Source organism: Episyrphus balteatus, chromosome 3, assembly GCF_945859705.1.
Source record: "Episyrphus balteatus chromosome 3, idEpiBalt1.1, whole genome shotgun sequence".
Classification (NCBI taxonomy): Eukaryota; Metazoa; Arthropoda; class Insecta; order Diptera; family Syrphidae; genus Episyrphus; species Episyrphus balteatus.
In genome coordinates, this window is record NC_079136.1 from 70302116 (window position 1) to 70326449 (window position 24334).

Genomic DNA, 24334 nt, shown 5'->3' on the forward strand with positions numbered 1-24334 from the left:
CCTAGTATCTATGTAATTAAAATTCTGTGATCTATTTTGTATTAGTGTTGAGCACATTCATACTACTTTACTGACTATTTCATTTTGTACCTCCTACCAAATGTATCTATACTATTTTATAAATTAAGAAGAGCTATCGCTCGTAAAGATAGAGAAACAACATCAATGTATACCAAAATGTATCTTCCTCTCTACACCATTAATCGAATCTTTCACTCAGTCACCCTAAATGTATATCTCAATGTTAAAATGTTGCTCATACACTCTCGTATACTGTGATTTTACTTGTATGTTTAATGTATATATGGCGCTCTCGCTTCATAAACTCAAAAGAAACAAAAAAGAAAAGAAACGAAAAAAAAATAAAAATCTCAAGCAATATGTTAGATATTAAGCATATCACTGCACTGGCCAGTTTTCGTATATATGTAGTTTTAAGATAGGTTAAGTTTATTGTATATATGTATTCGTGACTACCGTCACAAACAAATTCAACTAAATGCTTATGAGCAAAAGCAGTCCAACCATATATTTAGTTTTATATAAATACTGACAGCCACGAGGCTTTACAAAAAAAATACTCGAAAAAGAAGGCAATACTTTATAGCCACTTTAGTACAATAAAAGCTATTGTTAGAATAAGATATAAAATGTAACCTAACATTGAAGACTCAATAAAATTCAATTCAATTCAATTCAATTCTTTTCCCATATATAAAAAAAATATTCTTCTTCCCCTACAGGTATAAACAGAGATTCACACACACACACACAAACACCATCTCAAAACAATCGCGCCTTTCAGCAACAATACAAAAATGAACACAGATACCGCGGCCATTTTAATTGCGTGCTGTCATTTATAATTCGTGACGCGTATTTCAACTAATTTACCGTATTAATCATTGCATTTAAAACATAAAAATATATCCAAAATACAAATAAGACTTTATTTTAATGATTTTCAATTAAATATCATCATCAAATTGGCCGTAAATGTGTTAAAATTGCATCCAAAAATTCTCGTCGACAGAAACAGGAAAAGTGAACTCTAGAAAATTTTTTTGCAAGAAAATTTGTTCCAACAAAAAAAACCCCTACCAGTGAATTCAGCGTTATGTTCATCCGCCAGCTCTAAACAAAATAACAAAAACAACAACAAAAACGCCGCAGTGAAAAAGGGATACAAAATCAAAATAATACAAAAACATAAACTGAGCGCGTATAGGTTAGTTTGGTTGCTTATTTGCTTTGCTTTACTTTTTTTTTTTTGCAAACAAAAACAGTTTTTTTTTTTTATTTATGCATATTTTTTTTTCTGCTGTAAAGTAAAGAATACGTGAGGAAATTTTTAAAGAAGAATTTTAATGTAGAAATGCCGAACAGGTTCTCATTTATTTTTTTTTTGTTCATGTGGCAAGGCAATATACATAAGTTATGAACAAAAAAAAACCGACAGGTGCGCTTCGAAGTGCGACGATTTAGGATTTTTTTTTATAAATTAGTATACACCTTTCCCTAGGACTTTTACCCCTGAATGACCTTTCTCAATGACAGTGAACAGTAATAATAAATATGTACCCATTTATTTGTTAAGCGCCAGTGCTAATAAATTCATAGGAGTCTTTTTTTATAAGTTTATGTATTGTTTATGTTTTGATGTTTTTGATAAGACTCATTTGTCATTTCCCCCACCTTACCTCCCACCTGCATTTTGCCAAGCCCGCAATCACCTAAATGTACACTCTGAGAAAACATTAGAGCAAAATTGCAAATTAATATACCTTCCTACGTATATCAAATGAAAAGGAGGTACACTTCGCGTCACTTGAATAGAAACAACAATTTTTCTTTAGAAAATACCGATTGGCGCTTCGGTGAGGTAACTTAGTAGGATTTTGGTTTTGCATTTTCAAAGAGGAATTTTTAATAAACAATGTTGTAAAAACAAAAAACCCAAAACAGAAACCGTATGGCTACTAGTTGCGTTTTTTCGCATTACTTCACAAAAAACAGTGTTTTTTTTGCGTCACTTGAATAGAAACAAGCTCTTAAATTAGATAAAAATGATAAAAAATCATGGACAACACTAATTTTTGTAAAGCAGTCTTAAACTTTGACATTATTTGCACATTATAACCAATTATGGGCTACGAGCTACCATTAGGCATCACAGAAAATGCATAAATAGAATTAAACATTGAAAATGCACTTGTACTGTACACAATCGTGGACCTAATTGTAGAAAGTGACTATAGTGTTTGGTAACTTCTTACAAATTAAGAAAATGACATTTTCTACAATTTAAGGTTTGAATAAGTGAAATAAACTTTCGTTTTCATCCGGAATGGATCTGTTTTGTTTCTATTGCGTTGTTTTTTTCTGGAACTCTCCTTGTGCAATCTCTAAGAGGGTTGTTTTTCCACGTTCCTAAACTTCCCAAGAGCTTCTTCCATTATTTCTTTGTAAAAGTTTGCATCTTTTTTCGAAGCGTGAAGCTTCAATTTTCCTATTGCACATCATAAAAACAAAGCGTATTACTATAACACATTTTATTGCCATTTATTGGCGATGCGATAAAAGTTATTCTTTCATAAACCAATGAAATAGGACTAATATTAACGTGGTCCATCTGAGTTGGTATGTTTTCCTTTAAAAAACCACTCTTTACCTAACTTCTTTTCAGTTCAAATGCAACTATAAAATAGTTAACTTTTTTGTAATCTAAGTAGAAGTTAAAATGTTGTTATTTTGCATTTTGAGGCTTTTTAAATGTTGTGCACCTTTTATAACTTCCATGATGGAACAAACCAACACATTACCATCGCACTAACACCACGTTTTTGACCGATTTTAGCGGCAAAGTGAAGGAAATTTCTGCTAGTTTTTAAATTATTTTTTTCTCTGCTCTTGATTTGGGTCTCACCTGTCTTATTTTTTTATTCAATCACTAGTTTACGATATTTCAAAAATATTCTCATACAAATTTTCCAATATCTTTCGCGATTTTGCATAGTGCAAGTGCATTTCCAATGTTAGCTGCTATTTATGCATTTTCTGTGATGCCTAATGGTAGCTCGTAGCCCATAATTGGTTATAATGTGCAAATAATGTCAAAGTTTAAGACTGCTTTACAAAAATTAGTGTTGTCCATGATTTTTCATCATTTTTATCTAATTTAAGAGCTTGTTTCTATTCAAGTGACGCAAAAAAAACACTGTTTTTTGTGAAGTAATGCGAAAAAACGCAACTAGTAGCCATACGGTTTCTGTTTTGGGTTTTTTGTTTTTACAACATTGTTTATTAAAAATTCCTCTTTGAAAATGCAAAACCAAAATCCTACTAAGTTACCTCACCGAAGCGCCAATCGGTATTTTCTAAAGAAAAATTGTTGTTTCTATTCAAGTGACGCGAAGTGTATATACACAAACAGACGGCAAGTGAAGTGAAGAATCTGAAATTATTCATCCATTAATTTTTGTGTTGGCTCTTGAAAGAATGAATGAATGGGTTTACAGTCGATTCTCTCTAAGTATAATATGAGCAAGTGAAAATTCTTTTCAAAATACATCACAAATTGACTAATATGCAAAAAGTATAACAGTTGGGATTTTTACTACAACCGGTTTTAACTGGACAAAATAAAAAAAACGCAGTCGGGGTTAAGCAATTTACATGTTAAATGCAACAACACCTTAGCCACTTGGGCTTAGTTGTTTAGTTCGGAGATTTCTCTGGGCATAATTTTTTGAACAGTTTTAAATCTGTGCTACCAAACTAGTTTCTATATATATATCGTAGAATTTGTTTATAAACGTGAAAACTGACGTTTGGAATTAAAAAATGTATTTAGGCCCAATTTATTAGCTCCATTAAATTTAAGGCAGATATTAAAAAGGGGAAATTTTAAAATTTGTATGCGATTTGACAGTTTTCTAATTTTAAATGGAATGTGATTAAATTAAGCCTTAAATAGTTTTGTCAGCATATACATTTTTGTATCTCATGCAAAACTACACAGTGTTGTGTCCAATCACGTTCCAATTTACATTTTCTAGGACCAAAAGTCAAAAAGAGGAAAATCCTCCCCCTCTTGCCTACAACCTGACTGGTTAGGTGATTGAAAAATCACCGTGTTGCCCGGTACTTTGTAAAACATCCGTGAAAAACACAAGAAAAACCCGAAAACGAAAAATATGACAGTTCTAAATTTTAGTTGTGTCTGCTGTTTTCGTAACATTCAATTTACATTCAAACTATCAAGTTATCTATTTTAATCAACTGTTTTCGATGTAGATAATCGATTTCAGAGTAAAAATTTGGGAACAAAAAAAAAAAAAAAACCATTTTTGTCAAGATTGGATTTTAATACAAAATTGACTGATAAAGAAAACTGTCTCAATTGATTCCTTATAGAACACTGAAAACCATATTGGTTCCTATATATTGAAAATCCTTAGTCTAAGTAAAAAACAAATATATGTACCTTTGGCCAATTTCATAAGGCCCTTTTAAATATTTATCAGGCCTTTTACGTCCTAAAATGACATTTGTTCCATACAAAAAACGTCATGTACAAATTTAAAAGCCTGTTAAATGTTTATGAAATTGACCACTAGAATGTTAATTTCTTTAAGGATTTGAACCGAATATAAAATACAAAACTTATTTTTAAATCAGAGCAATTTCAAAAAATAATTTAAAAATACAGTAATATAAAAAATAACATCTGAATATAAAATTTTTTTTTACTCAATGTCTTCTAGTTTGTAAGCAAATTGAAAAAAAAAAAAAAAAACTTTTTTTTTGAATTTGGGTGAATTTTATGTTTTGAAAACTATCCACGATGTATTTCAATAATGATGTTGTTGTTGATGCAGCGCCTAAGGACAAGGACTATCCAATGGCACGACACCATTATAATAAGGCTCTACGATGTAGATTCAAATTTCAAATGTGGCTTTATTTCCATTGAATTACTGTCGCACATAGGGATTTGACCCAAAAAAGTAATCAAAATTATTTGTTGGTATTTGTAAATGGAAAAGGTTCTTTAAAAGTGTAATTAATAAATACAAAAATTATTTACCATATTTTACAATTTGTATTAATCAATATGATATTTCAATATAAAAAAGTTACACATACGCCACAGTGACCTCCAGGTTAGGACGCAAACAAAATAATTAAAAACAAATTTATAGGTGACTCAATAATTACACCAGTTTATCGCAATCGAAAATGGGTAAAGTATTTTTTACCCTCTAACCCTTGCAGAAAACAAATCATTTGTTGTTTTTAAATATTTTCAAATCATTTTTTTATAAATGATTTTTTATATAAATGATTGTATTAAACCCCCTTAAAAAAAAAAAAAAACGGTGTCAAATTTTACCAAAGTTATCGCACTAGTACCTTAAAACTTATGAAAACAATCTTAAAATGTTTTTTACACAAAAATAAAATTAGATTATTTTTTTGCAACAAAAATATTTTTGTTTTTTTGAAACTTTAAGGAGTCGTTTTTTTTTTAAATAATTTTTTTGTGTGTAAAATTTCAAAAATTAATATTTTTAAAAAATTTTTCTTAGTTTTTAAATTAATAGCCTGTTTTCACTACAGCGTTTTATGAGATAAAATCGCAAATACCTGATTTTTTTGAATTTCAAATTAAACTTATTTCCTATCAGATTTGACATTCGAAATGAGATAATTTGCGCACACTAGAGCCCTAGTGAAATCAGACTAAATGCTTTCGTACAAATATTTTCGTTGGAATCGGTTCAGTCGTAGGTATACCAGAAAGTCAGAAATCAAGAAATCGGTTCTATGGCAGTGACCGTACAACTTTTTTCATTTTAGTCATGTGGAAGAACCGTTATTATTGATCATACAAAACATTCAGTTTCCTCTGTAAGGCTAGTCGTCCACTTGCAACTTCTCCGAAACCATTTATACAGTACTGGACAAGTTTTCACATTTATGCCATTCTCGCTCCCCAAGTCCTCACTAAACTATTCTTTAGTAGTGAATAAGAAAGTCTATTACTATCCTTACTACTACTGTTAAAATTAAAAAAAAAATGCTTGAACGAGGAAGAAAAAAAATTAAGTTAAATAGAGTCCATTTTAGGCTGGACAAACAAGAGTACGCACTGCAATATTTACAAATTTATTTGAATGACAAAGTTTCAATTCAATTGACCTAAGAAGTTAGCCATAACCTTTATTAATGTGGCAGATAGTTTTTTTCCAATTATTATATTTTACTAAAAGACTAGTCCAAAAAAACACGCAGTGACAAAAATTTCGTTCTAAGTAAGAAAACTTGAACTTAAAAATAAAAATTATGGTTTATCGAAACGAAAAATCATTAAAAAGCATTTTATAAATTAAACAGCATTAAAATAAATTCATTAAAAGTTTAAAAAATTTAGTACAACTGGTTAAAAGCTCGGTCGTGGGAGAAAACGAAAAACAAATCCATTTGTCCAATTATCAAAGAAGTTAAGAAAAAGGCGTTGATTACTAGTCTCAAAGTAGTAGAGAATACATTATTAAACATTTCTAATAAAACCATCTGTAAAAGACTTGAAGGAGCATGCTCAAAAAGCAGTATCACACACTGAATTGTGAAATATTTCACAAACATGACAAGCTCAACGCTATTTGATACCAAACTTGTTCCTGTACACTATGGCCCATTCGGCATTCTCCATTACAGATTATTCACTTACAGGGAATCTACTGTATTTCCCATTGTTTGGTTCATTTTCCTAAACGTCAAATAGGAGTGACAAGATTAAAATGACAAAAATGAATTCTCTACCAAATGACAACTCATGTAAAACTGCAAAAACGAAAAATCTAGTTTTGTTTCTCTAATTATTGTTTTTTATATCTTTTCCATTGTTTAAAGAGACTACCTATTACGCATAAACTAGTTTGAGTTATTTTGTTCTTTGTGCGAATATATTCACATTAGACCGCAATTTCCAGAAACTTACTTAAACTATGTAAATATCTAAAGAAGTATAGTTGACTATTAAAAGAGATACAAATTATTTGCACAAACAAAAAAAAAGCCAAGTTGGCCTGCAAAAAAAAAACAGCGGCTTCACTTCATACTCGTATACATTGGAGAGATAGCGAAAGAAGACCGAAAAACCCCAACAAAGTTCAAAGGCTTTAATATTATATGATTACACACTATTATTGTTTTGTTTCTGAATACCTTTTAAGTGGGCATGGGGATAGTGTAGTTTGGGAAAGCTTAGAAAAAGTAGTAACAAGCAAGTAACTGATGTAGGTGGAGGAGAAGGAGGAAACCATTATTGGTGGGTGACTGGCCCCCACACAATTTTGTCTTTACTTAATTTGTAATTTGCTACTAGAGCCCAGCTAGACAGCTAGAAAAGATAGCTAGCAATATGCAGAATGAAGGAAGACATACAAAAAAGATTCAGCACTTTTTCTTTATAGAATCTGCGTTGGCTTTTGGTTTTTGGCTTTCTTCGTGCGCGAATGTGTGGATTCTGATTCTCTGATTATTTATTCTCAAGTTCTGATATATTATTCGCATTTTTCGATTTGTTTTGTATATTTAATTTATTTTTTCTTTATTTTCTTGTTTTGCTTGTTTTATAATAAACACTGCTATCATCAATTCAAGAGAAGAGTTTACTTATTTAAGCAATTGATGTAGGTACCATAGCTATCTAATCGTTATATCTAATGAAATTGTTGTTTCTTTGTTTGGTGGGAATTATTGTATCATTTTATTTATTTTACTGTGCGGTTGTTTTTGGAAGCTATTTTGTTTATAGAGAGTTCTTTTGTTTGCGATGAGACATATATATTATAATTATGTATATTTTCTCTATTTAAACCCTTAAATCATTTAAATGATAATTACAATTTACTTGTTACCTATTCTATAGGGAAATATGGAAATTAAAACCAATCGAAAGGTAGTTTAAAATTTAAATTAACAGCCGGCTTTTTTTTATTTTGTCTTAAAAATCATTGTAATTATTAATCTGGTGATGTCATTGAAGATTAACTTTGCTCTCCAACACGTGTTTGCACGAGTTAAATAAAAAAAAACATGCCATTAATAAACAAATATTGGTTCTTTCAAATGAAATTTTAAAAGTTGTATTCAAAAGTTATAACCTATACTTTAGTAATACCTACGTGACTAGATCACTTTTACTTGTGTTTATAATGGAAATTAAGTGTTATACCCTATTAGTGAAAGTAATTAATTTTAAATTATCGATTATCGAGGAGTAAAAGCATTCAACAAGTTACTTTGAATAATGTAAAAACAAATTGTATGGCTTCTATATTGCTATATCAATGGGTTCCACTTGGTTCACTTTATACCCCAGTGACGTATGAATAAATTCTTTAATTGAATCTTTTGCAAAACTGGATTTCTTGTATGATATATTTGTGTGAATTATATGCCGAAAAACTGTCAAATTGCCATAAGGAAGCATAAGAGATTCTAGGATAAGATTTAACAAAAATTCTTCTTCCAAAATGAACACCTGTAACATGGGAATTAAATAAAAAATAAGGACGCTCCTCCACTCCTTTAACATAAAAAATTATATGATCAAAAAGGGAAACCCAGGAGGAAAGCAGAAGTCGAGTGAGATTGTTTTAATGAAGAATTAGAAATCAACAATTGGTTTCAGTAAGTAGAAATTACCTTAGAAAATTAAAAAAAAATGGATGTTAATCTAAATTCAAGTCGTTTCTTTTTGAAAAGGTGTTTCCTTATTCCTAACAACACGCCAAACTATGTGCTACATAATATAGAAACAGGACTTCCAAAATCCATTCTGAACACCCTTAAGCTGCATTTTTATTTATATCCAGCAATAGATGTCCCAAAATCCTATCAGAAATTATAATTCCAAAGAATATCTACTGGGCTTATGAATGGATGGTGCTACTTTCGCAAGTGTCAATGCCTTTTACATTTTCACCTAATATATTGGAGATATGTACGTAACTCACAAAATGTCCTACTAATTTCGAATTCCTTTAAAAAAAAATCTATTTAATTAAAACGCATTGAGATCGGTTTTAATTCGATTTTTTTTGTTCAAAGAAATTCGACATAAGTAAGCTTAGAGAGAAGGACTGGAATATGCTCATAAGCAACGCAGAGCAGTCGCAGTCCTTGATGAATATAGAAACCCTCACTCTCAAAACTCAAAACATGCAAAAAAAAGTGTCTTTCTTGGGTGTAGACTAGAGTGACCGCAAGAAATCGATTTTCGAAATTTGGTCGGGGGAACCCCATAAAATGTTCCGCCTTTGCAGATTTTTAGATATCCAAAATTTCAGCTCGATTGGATAACTCTAAATGGTGCCGACACTCGCTCAAAGTATCAAAAATCTCTGTTTTTTCACTGTTTTTCGAAGAAAATTAGCTCTAGCTCCCAAACAGATCGGGTTATTTTCACTTTTTTATATATTTAATTAAAGGTAGTGTTGCTACACATAATTCAGATGCTAAATTTGTTTAGTTTTACCAAAAAAGAAAAATTTTGTCATCAATTTAAATTTTCAGTACTTACCTCAAAAAGAGCTGAAGTGCAAACTCGATTTAAAATTAAACCTTTTTTTTAAACTGTTTTATTTAAAAAAACGAAACATTTAACAGAATTCTAAGGCTGTGTGTGAATTGCGTTAAATAGTTAACACTGTGTAAAATTTTTGACACTATTGAGGTGAACAAAAAAATTTCAGCTGTATGGCTTATTGTTTAATATTTTTCTCTGCCTCTTTTCTGCTATGAAACTCCTTTTTAATAAAAAAAAAAAAAACAAAACAAAACCATCTGCAAAAAAAATTTAACTCAAATTTAACCAGGTCCCAGAGCCCAATAAATTTTTAACAGCTGAAAATTTTTTATTCACCTCAACAGTGTCAAATATTTTACACTATGTGAACTATTTTACGCAATTCACACACGGCCTAAAAAACAAAAAAAAATAACATCGTGTTACATTTCTTATACATAATTAAAGAAGTAAATACTAAAAAAATTTAATCAACAGATTTACAAAGTAGTTTTGGAAGCATCAGGATACAATTTTCGGCACTCACTGACTACTTGAAGTACATATTGTTTTTGTTCCTCATCTTTAGTTAAAAGGTTATTAAAATCCGTTATTAATTTGACTCCTCTTTCTGTCATGTCATTTACGACTCTAAGTGATTGCACTTTTTTAAAGCCTTCTTTAAAATGCGGGTTTTCGGGCCAAAGATTTGGAGGTTCTTTGAGAAAACTTGTGTCTATTTTCAATCGGCTGAAAAAGTTCAATGTTTCTTTGTTCACAATATTTTTTAACCCTGCTGTGACAAATTGTTCATCTTCATGTGTCTGTAGCTTTGGATTTACTATTCTGTTGGTTTCCGTTTCACTGGTTTTCAAAATTATGTTGGCCGTTTCTAATTTTGTTCGCCATCTGGTAAAGTTAGGTCAAAGAACGCCAGACCTGCCTGCTCTGAACTCAAATACCATAAATGGTTTGAGAATTTAGCAAGAGCCTTCTCTGAAATATCTTTGTCTATCTTGCGGTATTCAATGCAATTACGCAAAAGATCAAGATCTTGTTTAGGAGCCAGATAAGCTCTTGGGGCATTAAACCAAGCAAAAGTTTATTCTTGTTGAATGTAAGTTTGATTTTGAAACTACAAAGTCAATTGGATTTTGCCCTAGTGCTTCTATTGTAGCTATAATTATGCGAGAAGCATTTCTATCAGATGCCTTACATCGATCCAATAACAAAGAAAGTTTCATTGTTAATAGCTCTTTCACCCCACGACTATACCTCATACTTTTGCTACCCGAGGGCCCAGAGATAGAGAAACATCCATTCTATCCCTATCCGCAGAATAAAACAGTTAAAAAAAAGTTTAATTTTAAATCGAGTTTGCACTTCAGCTCTTTTTGTGGTAAGTACTGAAAATTTAAATTGATGACAATATTTTTCTTTTTTAGTAAAACTAAACAAATTAAGCATCTGAATTATGTGTAACAACACTACCTTTAATTAAATATATAAAAAGTGAAAATAACCCGATCTGTTTGGGAGCTAGAGCTAATTTTCTTCGAAAAACAGTGAAAAAACAGAGATTTTTGATACTTTGAGCGAGTGTCGGCACCATTTAGAGTTATTCAATCGAGCTGAAATTTTGGCTATCTAAAAATCTGCAAAGGCGGAACATTTTATGGGGTTCCCCCGAAAAAAATTCGACAAAAAATTTTTTCTATGGGAGTTGCGGTCACTCTAGTGTAGACAAATAACGATGTCAACCGTCACAAAATGATTAAATGATGATCAAAAACAAGCTCGCAAAAGAATTTCAAAAACTATTCCCAAAAGTTTTTTGGCTATGGAAAACTTCGGGATTTTGGGTATGACTTACTCGCTCATCCCGCGTATTTTCCTGATTTGGTATCATAAGATTTTCATCGGTTCCCGAACATAAAAATAAATCTCGGAAGCGATTCGGATCCTTCCAGATAGGAATTCTACAATTGTATAAACCCTGGACTTGAAAATCACTGGCGATTATTATCAGGCCGAGAAGTTTTCAAATTGCCCTCGTATACAAACTATTTATCATAATATTTTCAGTAAGTCAGGATCGCACGGTCACGTTGACGTCTGACTCTTCAAAATTCAATGAGTTAGAAGACGATACAAAAAGATTTATCTCCTTCACACTAGGGCAGTAACATTGACGGTTTAAGAGCTATAAGATTTTCGACAAATATTAAAGGCGTGATAAAAAATTTCCATGCTTGTTATTGCTGGACCTCCTTATAATAGTTATAACTAATATGCATCGGTTATCTAGCAGAAGAAATTTGCTGGCAGCTCTCGGTCTATCTTGTACTGTCTATGGATTTGTGTTTGCCTGCAAATATCGTTCTTAATTTAGCCCTAAGGTGTTCATCATATAGCTCATAAATTCCTGCTCTAGTTGGGGGATTTTTGGGTTGTGAAGTCCTTCACCCACTGTCGAGTATAATCAGATATAACATAAAGGTTTTTTCTTAGAAATTCAAAATTTTTTGTTGAAGTTTTAATAGAGTCTAGAAGGCTGTTGAATGTGTGATCAGTCTTTATAAGAGGAGATTTGTCAATTTTCACACTGGATAGTTTTCAGTACCGAAGAATGGTTTTGTTCTGTTGATGTTGACTGTCGGATAGTGGATATCAATAGATTTTTTTTTTATTTATTTATTTATTTACGTCTATAAGTATTACAACTCTCTTAGACTATTTACAAAGATATTACTTAATAATAATTAAAAATAATTAATAAAAAATTACAGCAATTAGATTATCATTAACATAATAAGTGATTTGAAATTATTTCTGCTTTGATTAAAATCGAATACATTTGCATATTGGTTGAATTTAACGCAAGCATTTGTTATCGGCTCATTTTGACCATAATTTGTAGCATGTCGTGAAATATATAAGAAAAAGTTACTTCTATGTCTTAAGGCTCTAGAAGGTGCATTTATACCGAACAAGGCTAAAAGAGGAGGACATTCAATATGGTTCGTTAAAACGTCTCTCGCGAATATTACCGAATAGTATGTTATTCTACTAGATAAAGGCTTTTTAGTAGGCATCTACTGTCATAAGATGGCATGGAGCAAGACCAATTCAACTCTCGAAGAGCAAATTTAGTAAATCGTTTTTGAATTTTTTCAATGCGATTATAATCTTTTTTGAAAAGTAAGGACCAAACTACACAACAATATTCCAAAATAGGACGAACTAGAGCTACAAAAAGAGTTTTCAATGTATAGGGATCCCGAAATTCATGAGAATTTCTAAACAAAAATCCAGACATAGCATTAGCCCTTGATATAATGTAATCAATATGTACACTAAAAGAGAGATGTAGATCAAAAATAACCCCCAAATCCTTTTGAGTTACAACTCTTTGCAACCTCACTCCACCCATCATATAGTTAAATAAAATAGGCATGGTGGACTTCGAAAAGGACATTACTGAATATTTGTTGAAATTTAAGCTCGAAGAGTTCGTAGAACACCAATCTTTCAATTTTTCAATGTCTTTTTGAAAATTTAAACTGTCAGCAACTGACTTGATTGACATAAAAATTTTAACATCGTCCGCGAACATTAAGCATTTTGAAAAATTAATTATTGTAGGAAGGTCGTTAACGAAAATTAAAAAAGGGGCCCAAGATGACTGCCCTGTGGCACACCCGAGTGGTTATAAATTTTAAAAGATAATGTAGACCCAATTTTCACAAACTGTGTACGATCACGCAAATAACTGCTCAACCACTTTAAAAGAAAATGATTTGAAAATATAAACAGTAACCAGTCCGCAATTTTTGGTAGATTTGATAAAAAATTCTATCATGCTGCATGATTTTTCTCTAGATTTATTTTGTTTTACTTTAAGAGAAAAACACAATAGCTGCGTTCCTTTGGAAATATTTATCTACTGTTTAGTACTCAAAGCTGCTTTGAACTACTTTTTCAGTATAGCAAAGTAGATCAAAGTAGTTTTAAGTACTAAAAAGTAGATACATATTTCCAAAGGAACGCAGCTAATAATGCAATTTGCATCAAAAGTAATCGAAATTATCGATTTCATTGGACTTGTTGCCAATTTGTTGACACTATCAGAGCTTCATTATCTTTTTCTAATAATAAACAATCATCCTAATCAGCTAAGATAAACCTCCAATAATTACAATATACTAATTTTTGTTTTCCTATTTTGCAGGATAGAGTGAGTGAGTAAGGGGTGAAAAAAAACTCAAGTCGTAATTTGGATATGTCATGTCAGCAAGCACCTAGACTTACTGAAGATCCGTATGTTTTTACGGAAGCAGTTTCATCAACACCAGTTTTATTCAATCCTCAGGTAAAAGTTTTTACTAGCTTTTTAATAACAAATCAAAATAATATATTTCACATTACAGAAATCAAGGCATCCACACAATCCCAAACCTGTTAACAACCAACCTCTTCTTCATTCACAACAAACAACACGCGATTCAGGCAATGCCAACAACGTAACCCAACAATTCTTTTGCGGCCGTTTTAACGGCACAACAACAGCAATTGAAACACCGTCAGCATCCATTACCCAACAGCAGCAAATTATCAATGGCATGCAAAAGAATGTCATATCGATAACAACGATTAGTAATGGCAATAGCCATTCAAATGTTGCATCTAATAATAAATTACAGCAACAGCAACAGCAACAACAGCACCATCATTCACATCCTAAAATCGTGACAACAGCTGCTGTGACAGTAACGCCAACAACAGCGGCGTCATCTTGTTGTTCGTTGCCAACACAAGTAATCTCATGGAATCAAACGCCGACATCAACGTCATCAGCGTCCCCACCCGCCCAACATCATCATCAGCAACAAATCAACCATCTTCATCAACAACAACAACAGCAGCAACAACAGCCGCAACAATCTTTCTTTACATTAACAAGTAATTGTAGTGGTGGTGGTAATGTACAGAATTTGTCTTCCCCGTCAACTCTACTACCACCGTCAAATTTCCATCAAAACACTTTGGCACAACAGCTTCAGAAAGTTGGATCGACATTGACAAATACAAATTCAACAAAACCTGCGCAATGGCAAAGACACCAGCAACAACAACAACAACAATACTCAAAAGTCTCAGTTTATCCTCAAAATGCGCCACTACCTAACAGGGTAGTAGAAAATGTTGTGACGTGTCATGCGACGTCATCTTCATCCTCCACTGCACAACCTTCATTTCCATCAGATTCATCATCGTCATCAGTGCAACCAAATCATTCCGATATAAATGAAATTCCAGTTAGTGTTATCTACCGAACAACTCCCATTAAAACTGAACCAGGAACAAGTCCCAGAGTTGTTCGAGAAGCGGCGGCGACGAGTACACCAACTGCACCGTCGCCGTCACCAAATCGCAAATCATCTGTAAATGATTTAAGTGACAAGAATGTTGTGTTCGCCACACCTGCCAAAAGAGACTCTCGGGTCTTATCGTCTTCCGCTAAAAAATCGCTTAAAAGCTCAACTAATGGGCCACCTGGCAAAGCGAAACGCTCACAGAGTCAAACAACCCACCATGAAGCTTTACCAAGAATACCATCGATCAACCAACATCATTCGTCATCAACTTCATTGCCATCAGCAACACCAGTGTCGTCTACTTCGTCTTCATCAATACGACGAAGACAAAAAAATCGTCGAAACAGTGGCGAATGGCATGCCCCTGATACGTATATTTTTGATAGTGTATCGCCGCTAACTTCACATATTGAACGTCGGCAACGTACAGCAGAGAAATGTGATATAACAATAACGTCAGCCAAAGCTTCTTGCGTGCAAAAACATTGGTTGGGCGTTTATGATTTGAAAGATCCGGATAGCGATAACATATCAGCGAGGGCCCCGAATATTGGCAGAGAAGAGCGTATTGAACGGCATAAGGCATTGTTGCGTCGACAAGCTGTGCAGTTGATTTCATCGCATGCGTTTTTGAAACCAACAGCGGCTAGAAGTCGACTGGTTTTTGTTTCGAAATTCTTGCAAAAACTTAAAAACCAGGAAGATGTGTAAGTTTTGAATTTTGGTTTTCTTTCAGTATAGTAACTAAAGCTCAAAAAATGGCAATATTAGGAACCCGGTCAAACAGTTCCGTTTTTGATGATATTTTTTTTCACACGTCGATAAATTAAGTCTACAAGGTTTTTTTTTGTGCCGAGATTAAGATATACTTTTATATAGGTTTTTGATGTGCTGAACTTGAATCTGAGTCAGGAAATCACATCAGCTCCCGTTTTTGAAATATTATGGTTAGAATGCAAGAAAAAACTACTACTTTTGAGGTTAGCTTTTATATGAAGACACTTTTTTTCAATATAAATTATAACCGTTTCTTTAAACCCATGTAACCCAAGATTGCAAATTTTGAAATTGATAATGTCAATCGACTTGCCTTTAAGTATAATAAAACACGTATTTGTTTACAATTCAATATCTTCATTATTTACTCAGTTATTTCGAAATTTACGGAGCAAAAAAATAAGTTTGAATAATTTATTTTTGTTTATAAATGCAAAAATTCAAACAAAAAACTATGTAATATTTATTTTATAAAAAAATAAATCACCTTTAGTTTATGCAGGAAAAATATTTTTTGTGAATTTCGTAGTTTTTACCCAAATTTGCTTGTTTTAAAAAAAAAACCGAACTTTCAACATTAACTGCCAATTAAAAACATGATTTCACTAAACCGATTTTGGATTGAAAACACAAAAATCCGGATTTGAATTCAATAGAACATGTCCAGGAAATATTGAAAAGATGCATTCGCGACCTCGAGCAGTCTTGACCAACTAAAAACTGCAGTGCAAGAAGTGTTAGAACAGACGACTCCAGGTTGTCATGTGCGCTATTAGAGACAATACCAAGTATTGAATAAAATTATTGGAAAGAAGTGTCACTTGCTTCCATTAAAATTATTTAATACCAGTTTTCAGACCTTGAATTGTTAAATTTGGTCGATCTTTTTTTTTGGTTGATAATGGGGTTGGGTACGATTGACCGCATTTTAAAATCTCGTTTTTAAAATCTCGCATCTTAAAATCTCGCATTATGAAATCTCTTATATCGAAATCTCGCAATTACAAAATCTCGCTTAGCGAAAGCTCGCAACATTAAAATCTCGCTAACTAAAATCTCGCAATTTAAAATCTCGCATTGAAATAAAATATTTATTAATTCGCGCGCGCGAATTAATAAATATTTTATTTCAATGCGAGGTTATAAGTCTGTCTGATATTACCTATGCATAACCTACTTCTTTACTATCCAAGTTTCTGGAATATTGTTGACACGTTTGCAACAAACTTTCAACGAACCCAAAATAATGTGGAATCCTGGCATATGAGCTTAAATGCCATCGTAAATAAAAGGCATATTGGTGTCTACAGTTTGGTCGGCCATCTTTCTAGGGAAATTGTTATGGGAAAATTTAAGATGCAGCAATCGAGATGTAATAGAAATGCTGAACGAAGGAATAAAACCGTTATTCGCAATACATCTTTAAAAAATATATATAAAAAACGACTTCAACTGTCAAAAATTGATTACAAGCGAAGTGTAGCTCAAAACCTCTCGCTATCTTAAAATTATTGTTTTTGTATGGAATTATGTGTATTTTCTTTACTTTTTGTTTGTTAACTATTGAAGTAATTTATTTTTCAATTCAATGACTTTCCTGGGAATTTATTGTGTTTTGTTTTTGTTATTTTTTGTTGTTTATTTATGAGAAAAAGAAAGAAAAGGTAAAAGTTTGTTAAATGCATATTAGATTTCAATTTCAGTTGTTCATAGCGTCAAGATCAACTGGATTAAGGATTAAAAGGACTTAATTCAATCGAATTTGTCGACTTTTACAATGCGAGATTTTTGTGGTGCGAGATTTTGTTATAGCGAGAATTTTATGCAGAAGCGAGATTTTTTCTAAAAATGCGAAATTTTGGTTTGCGGGATTTTGAAAATGCGAGATTTTCTTATGTAAGATTTTAAAAATGCGAAATTTTGTTTTGCGTGAAACTTTAAAAAATGCGAGATTTCGTTATAAGAGATTTTAGTTTGCGATCAATCGTACCGCTCCCTTGATAATGCTGGTGCAGTTAAGCATTTTTTCGACTTCCTAAACAATAAGCAAACACAAAAAAAATACACCAACGAATTTCAAAGCCATTTAAAATAAGATACAGGGGTAAAACTAAAGAAGAGAAAAGTGTGCGTTAGTTTTGAACAGGAGTGTATTTAAAAAATTTCTTCAAATTAAGATAACGGTAATATTTCAAAAACGGAAAAAACTAAGAAGTAGTTAAATAGAGAAAGTTTGAAGGTCTTGTTTGTCAAAGTCTCAGAGAAAATCAATGAAATTGAAGTAATTTTTAATAGTATTTTTTTCAAAACTATCCCTCTTCTGAATTGAACTAACAACATTTACATATAACCATAAACTTTTAAAGATTAATTTATATTTTATTACGAAAAAGTTTGAAAAAATAGTCCTTCAAAATATTTGTAATAATTTTTTTTTTTTCAAAATTCTGAGTTTGGGGACCAAAACTCTTCATTAGATTTATTTGATTTAATTTAAGAATGAATTTCTAGCTTTTTAAAAATGTATACATAATAAAATATTGCAGGTGTTGCCGTTGAGTTCAAAATATTTTCTTTAAGTTTGAAGTCAGTTTGTGAGAAAATTGCATCTATCTCCTAAATTATGGAAGATTGTCCCTCACTCCCATATATTTTTTTTTTTAATCATCTAGACAGTCTTTTGGTATCATAAAATTAATAAAAAAAATTGTTTTTGCTCACAAAAATCTTAATTTTAGTTAAAAAAAAAAAACAATACGACAACAGCCGCAATTTTCAACCTCTAGAAGTTAAAGTATTTTTATTTACCGACGTTTGAAAAAAAAGATCATCAAAATCGGAGCTGTTTTGCCGGGTTCCGTAATAGTTTGCTTTCGTTACTCTACTATTTCCTTGAAAAGATTATAAATATTTTAATTTTTTTTCTTTGTAGTGAACTTGAGAAGAAATGCTGTGTTCCATCTTGTTCAAATCGAGCTCTCGCATTAACCGCCCAATGTTACATACACATAACGGGCAATGTAGACCAACATTTGTTCCTACCTTGTACGGCGAAATTCGCCGACAATACCCAATGCCGCATTCCAGTGTTTGATATATCACATGAGCTTCCGTTGTGTCGTGAGCATGGTTGGAAACGTGACAACTACAATCGAATAGTTCAGGAGCAAAGGCCAAAAATAAAAGTTATACAAAAGCGTACAAAATCAAATGGTATGTGTGGCCGACCACCTAAACGCAGCAAGAATAAACGAAAAGGAAGTACATCGTCGTTGGAATCAATTGGAAGTAGTAATACTACAACATTTATTTCGACGCCCAATCGTTCTTCAGCTATAGCATTGGCTCCACCGAATATTACATCGTCGAATCGTATTGGTGCGACGATTGTTTATGATGGAAATTCTTCTGGCGCAACAATTGGTGGTGGATATACCATCAAATTGAATGAGATTTCATCACAACCTGTGTCCCAGTCGAATATGCTTCCAGCGATGAATACTCTTTCGCCGGGACTGGAAATTATGAACATAATGAAAAATTCGCATCAGCAAGATTTGCTGACACAGGATATGCTGAGTATTTGTGAGAATAGTTCGGTGTATGCTAGTTCGGAAGACACTGGGGTAGGTGGTTTGAGTGAGAGCGAGTTGATGGTGGGAACACAAGATGCTGGTAAGTTGTTATTTTTTTAAAAATATTTGTATATGCTAATAAATACATTTTATTATTTTAGAAGAAATACCTTTGGCCGATACTCGTCTATTGGAAGAGCATGATTTGACCAATGTTTTGAATAACTTACCAGTAGATGCTTTTAATGAACTGTTTACAGTAGGTAAGTCGAGGTCAAATACATATATGTATTTGAAAAAGAGAGTCGATGAACGCATTAGCATTAATATAAACTTAGTGTGGGTAATATTCACGACAAAGGATACGTCGATAAACACGTTAGGCAGGGTTAAGCCTCGATCGCAATGAAATACCCGCTTGAACAAATCTTTTTGTTCATGACATAACGTCCACTGCCAAAGTTACAAATCTAAAAAGGAAGAACAAATCGTAGTGCACTAACTCTTCTGTTTTTTCTAGTCGAGTTTTAAGGATAAGCTTTAGTATTACGCTTCTGGGAGATCTTAGTACCATCTCGAACTAAATTTTTATTATCGAATCGAATCAAATATTTATTATTTTTTCCAACCAAACTTAAAAACCAAAAACACAAGGCAGAGAGACTATTAAGGATAGAATTTCACAGATATCCTTGTTTGCAAATGACAGGCACATAGGAATTTCTGTTGAAAGAATCGCGGCGTCTCAACGGTCCTCACAAAGAGGACCATCAATTTGTTACAGTGTACTTTTTCTTAAGCTAGTAGACAAAGTTGCTTTTACACAACTTTTTTCTTTTATTTTGGCGGCAGAGTCATGACTTTGACGTGAGCAGTAGAACCGCTAGTATAACTCTTCAGCTTCGTTGCGTTTTTTTTTTTACATATTTGGTTAGCAGACAGGTCACACTGCCGAGAATTCTGCATTACTACTGCTTTGACGACTTGCACACAAAAACTGATAAATAAGAGAAGCTCTATTCAAATGAACCAAAATAATGCCCTTTTTAATTGCGATATATCGTCCTGTTTCTACTTGAACCTCGTAAGTACATTTTTTTAAAAGATTTTTTTGTCTGTTAAACATTGCTCTAAAACTAACAGATAGAATAAATACAAAGGTTTAAGTGTAGAAACATCTCAATCAATATTCCTTAACATAACATGTATATTTATTTTAAGAACTGAACAAAATTTGCTGTGTAGATACGTGGTTCAGGCAGAAACGGGACGATATGTAGGTACAAGGGCAAGTTTAGGATTCGTAAAAAAAATCGAACTCGAGATAAAAATTTTACATGACATTACGATGGCTGAGAATGCCAAAAAAGTGGGTCCGGCAGTTCTGTCTGTCTGTCTTTCTGTAAGTATCTCGAGCTACAGCCTAAACTACTCCCTAGAGGAAAAATTGAAATTTTTTTTTTTAGGACCAAAACTTACTGCACCTGTCATATAACGGAAATAGAAAAGTTAATTTATTTCAAAAAAGGCTCTTGCGATTTTAATTAATTTTTTTCTGTTAAGTGCTACACAAGAGCCTTCTTTTGGAATAAAAAAAATATTTTTTGTACCGTTATTAACGGTACCTACCTGCCATTAGAAGGTTTTTTTTACTTGCGATATAGGTACTATAGGGCAAGTTTAGGATTCGTAAAAAAAATCGAACTCGAGATAACAATTTTACATGACATTACGATGATGGAGAATGCCAAAGAAGCGGGTCCGGCAATTCTGTCTGTCTGCCTGTCTGTCTGTCTGTCTGTCTGTCTGTCTGTCCGTCTGTCCGTCTGTCTCTATCTGGAGCTGCAGCCTAAACGAGTGAAGTGATTTTCTTCAAACTTGGTAGTTAGCAGTTTTTGGTGATTCCCTAGAGGGGAAATTGAAATTTTTTTTTTATGACCAAAACTAACGGTACCTGCCATATAACGGAAATAGAAAAGTTAATTTTTTTCAAAAACGGCTCTAACGATTTTGATTAAAATTTTTGTGTGTAATACTACACATAAGGGCCAACTTTTTAAATAAAAAAAATATTTTTTGTACCGTTATTAACGGTACTTGTCATAGAACGGTTTTTTTCGTTTCTGAATATCTCGTACAAAATTAACCCGATTTAAATGAAAATTTTTATACAAAAGTGTGTAAGTAAAGATAATATTAAAATTTTAGAAAATTTTCAAAAAACGCATTTTTGGTTTTTTAAAAAATATTTCAATCAATTTGAGTTTTTATAAAACATGGAACTGTTAATTAATTTGTAGCAAAATGGCGTATGAAATAAAAAATATTTTGATTAAAAAATTATTTCTTATTATTTGGCAATGTTTTAGTGAAAGAATTGTAAAAAACAAAAATTAATTATGAGCGGGGGAAGCAAGATACTGTTGCAAAGTAGGGATTTTTCGAAATTTCACAAAAACTGCATTAATTCGAAAACCGTAAGGATTTGGGATGAACAAGTTACCAAATTCTGAGAGCCCTAAGGTTGGCCTATCAGCATATTTCGTTTGAACCATTACTTTTGGGACACCCTGTATAAAAAATTATTTAAAAAAAAACGGCTCTAACGATTTTCGATTTTTTTTCTAAAAACTCTTTTATACAAGAAATCAAATGTCATACTTGTTTTTGTGCAAAAGTTCATTTATAATTTATTATAAAAACTAATATTGTTCAGTAAAAAGCTTTAGTATTAGAGTTTCTTTTACCATAAGAGCAAGTACGTGCGACCCCAGTCGTGCATATAATTTCAGAGTGTTTGCATGCAAAATAGTAAAATGAGATTTACGACCAATTTTTTTGCACAAGTCCTACTATTCGGTTTAGCTAGAATAGGTATTAGCACTAGTACTCGGTCCTAACGAAAAGTTAAAACCTGAACATTTCTTCACATTGATATCACCCGACCTAAAAGCACAAAGCGGTACCTACTAGCATTGAATAATTTCAAATAGAAGTGACACCGCAGATTACTCATGCGACTATAGATAAGCTAGTATGTTATATATTTCGTTCTAAGTTAAGCTTTGAAAATTTTGTATACCTTTTTGAAAACTTCAACAAAAAGGGCAAGTTTTTTTTTTAATAATGAACTAGTATCAAACAATATAATTTTTTTAGGACGCTGCCTTAAAATTAAAGTTAGAAGTTATAAGAACTGTAAAAAAAAGAAAACACAAAACCTGTTATGGGCAGAGGAAGCTGAATTTTAGTTCTATTATTGGCATCATTAAAACTAAGGTTTCCAGGCTTAAGGAAACTGACAGAGCATCAGTTGTTACGAGTATATTTAGAATGTAAAATAGTGTGAATTTAGCCCACTCACATTAACTAGAAAACTGCCGTAAATTAAAGCTGCCGAGCTTTTGAATTTTGTATACTCACATTTTGGCTATACTTTCACTCCCTTTGCTTTGGGCTCTAAGACTATAGGGTTTTTTCATTACTTTTTGGACATCTTTTATAAAGCAAAAATTAAAAAAAACAGTTCTTACAAAACAATTTTTTTAAAAATATTTTAAAAGCTTAAAACACAATAAATCCCTCTTCAATACTGCATCCAAATTTTGCTGACGTTACAAAATTTTTCTAGGGCCTCTATATTTTATGAGAGTTTCATTGAACTTTAGATTCATAATTTGCATTACACCCAATCGCGCGTTTTATTGCAATTACCTGAAATTTACATAGTGTGGAACATAAATACAATGGGTCAAATATTTTGTTTTTTTTACCTACATGAATGGTCTCGAAAATAAAAGCACAACTTTAATTATATTCTTAACTTTGACAATAATTAGTATTACAAAGTAGTCACTGTTATTATTTTTCTACTTTCAGTGCGTCAAGACGAACGAGAAGAAGTTGAAAGAGCTCTAGAACTTGCTGACAAACAAATCAAATCTCTACAACAAATGACTGGCAATGATACGGACTTTTTGAGAGATCTTCTAGATGGCAGTGATCAAATCTTAGACGATACAGACATCTGTACAGAAATAGTTTCTTCACATTCACCCGATACAAGTGGCATCGACACAACAACACTATTTGTCGATGGAGGAAGTAATAGTACGGCTGGTAGTTGTACTGGTCCAACTCCAACAGACATTCGAGGACTGGTACAAACCTAAATGAAGAAGAATAAATAATTAGTAGAATCCTAGCCGATACAAAAAAGAAAAAAATTAATACATTCAAATTGGTATTCTCATATAATTATATAAAAAACATGTATCGATTTTTCTCCCAAAAAAGCCCATTAAAATCGTTCTTCATTATAAAACAAAAAAACAGAAAAAAAAACAAAATTTTTATCATACATAATTATTACATAATATTGTTCAAGTTCAGTGTATTATTTTGTGTATAGTAAAACCAAATAAGCAAAAATTAACATAGCGTAATTTAAAAAAAATGAAACAAAAAAAAAAACAATACAAAAAAAAAATATATATAAATTAAATAATTAAAATAAATAATAATTTTTGTTGTGTGAATCAACGAAGCAGGTGAATTTTTATATGTTGAAATAATTAACCGTAATAATTTGTGGAGGAGAGCGTGTGTCTCATAAACATAAAAAAAACAGTGGTAAAGAGATGAAAAGTTTTAAACGTTATTTAGTTGTTAGTTTTGGCAAAATATTTTTTATTATTTTGCCTTGCGCTTAAGTGTACAAGGGATAGCAACCACGAATCGTATTATATTCTTTTTAAGTAATGTACCTATATAATCTTAAAAAAAATTACATTATTATCAGATTTGATTTCCTGTAGCTTTTATATTAAAATATTATTATTATTACTGTACGAACTTTAATTAACTTTATTTTATACTTATTTTTGTTAAGGTTTTAGTTTTTAAGGTATTTTTTTTTGTTTCTTTTTTTCTTTTTTTTTTATTTTATTATATTATATAATTTTTTAATTAAAATAATGCGTATTTTTGTAAAGAAAAAAAAATTAAAAGAAATAGCAGTTAAT

General features: G+C 31.8%; 1 protein-coding gene across 1 annotated transcript; it reads left to right on the forward strand.

Annotated features, from left to right (window-relative positions):
• Positions 1-778: 778 nt before the first annotated feature.
• LOC129914110 (uncharacterized) lies at positions 779-23777 on the forward strand. Its single transcript, XM_055993176.1, has 6 exons — positions 779-1228; positions 13812-13952; positions 14011-15665; positions 18668-19410; positions 19472-19573; positions 23190-23777. The coding sequence occupies exons 2-6, from the start codon at positions 13863-13865 to the stop codon at positions 23480-23482; spliced, it is 2883 nt and encodes a 960-aa protein (XP_055849151.1). The 5' UTR covers positions 779-1228; positions 13812-13862; the 3' UTR covers positions 23483-23777.
• Positions 23778-24334: the final 557 nt, after the last annotated feature.

What these genes read in the sequence shown, in the direction of transcription:
- LOC129914110 (XM_055993176.1), top strand. Translation starts at nt 13,863, where the DNA reads ATGTCATGTCAGCAAGCACCTAGACTTACTGAAGATCCGTATGTTTTT. An exon ending in CTTAAAAACCAGGAAGATGT is followed by an intron (nt 15,666 to 18,667) that starts GTAAGTTTTGAA and finishes TTTTCTTTGTAG; the next exon opens with TGAACTTGAGAAGAAATGCT. An exon ending in TAATGAACTGTTTACAGTAG is followed by an intron (nt 19,574 to 23,189) that starts GTAAGTCGAGGT and finishes TTCTACTTTCAG; the next exon opens with TGCGTCAAGACGAACGAGAA.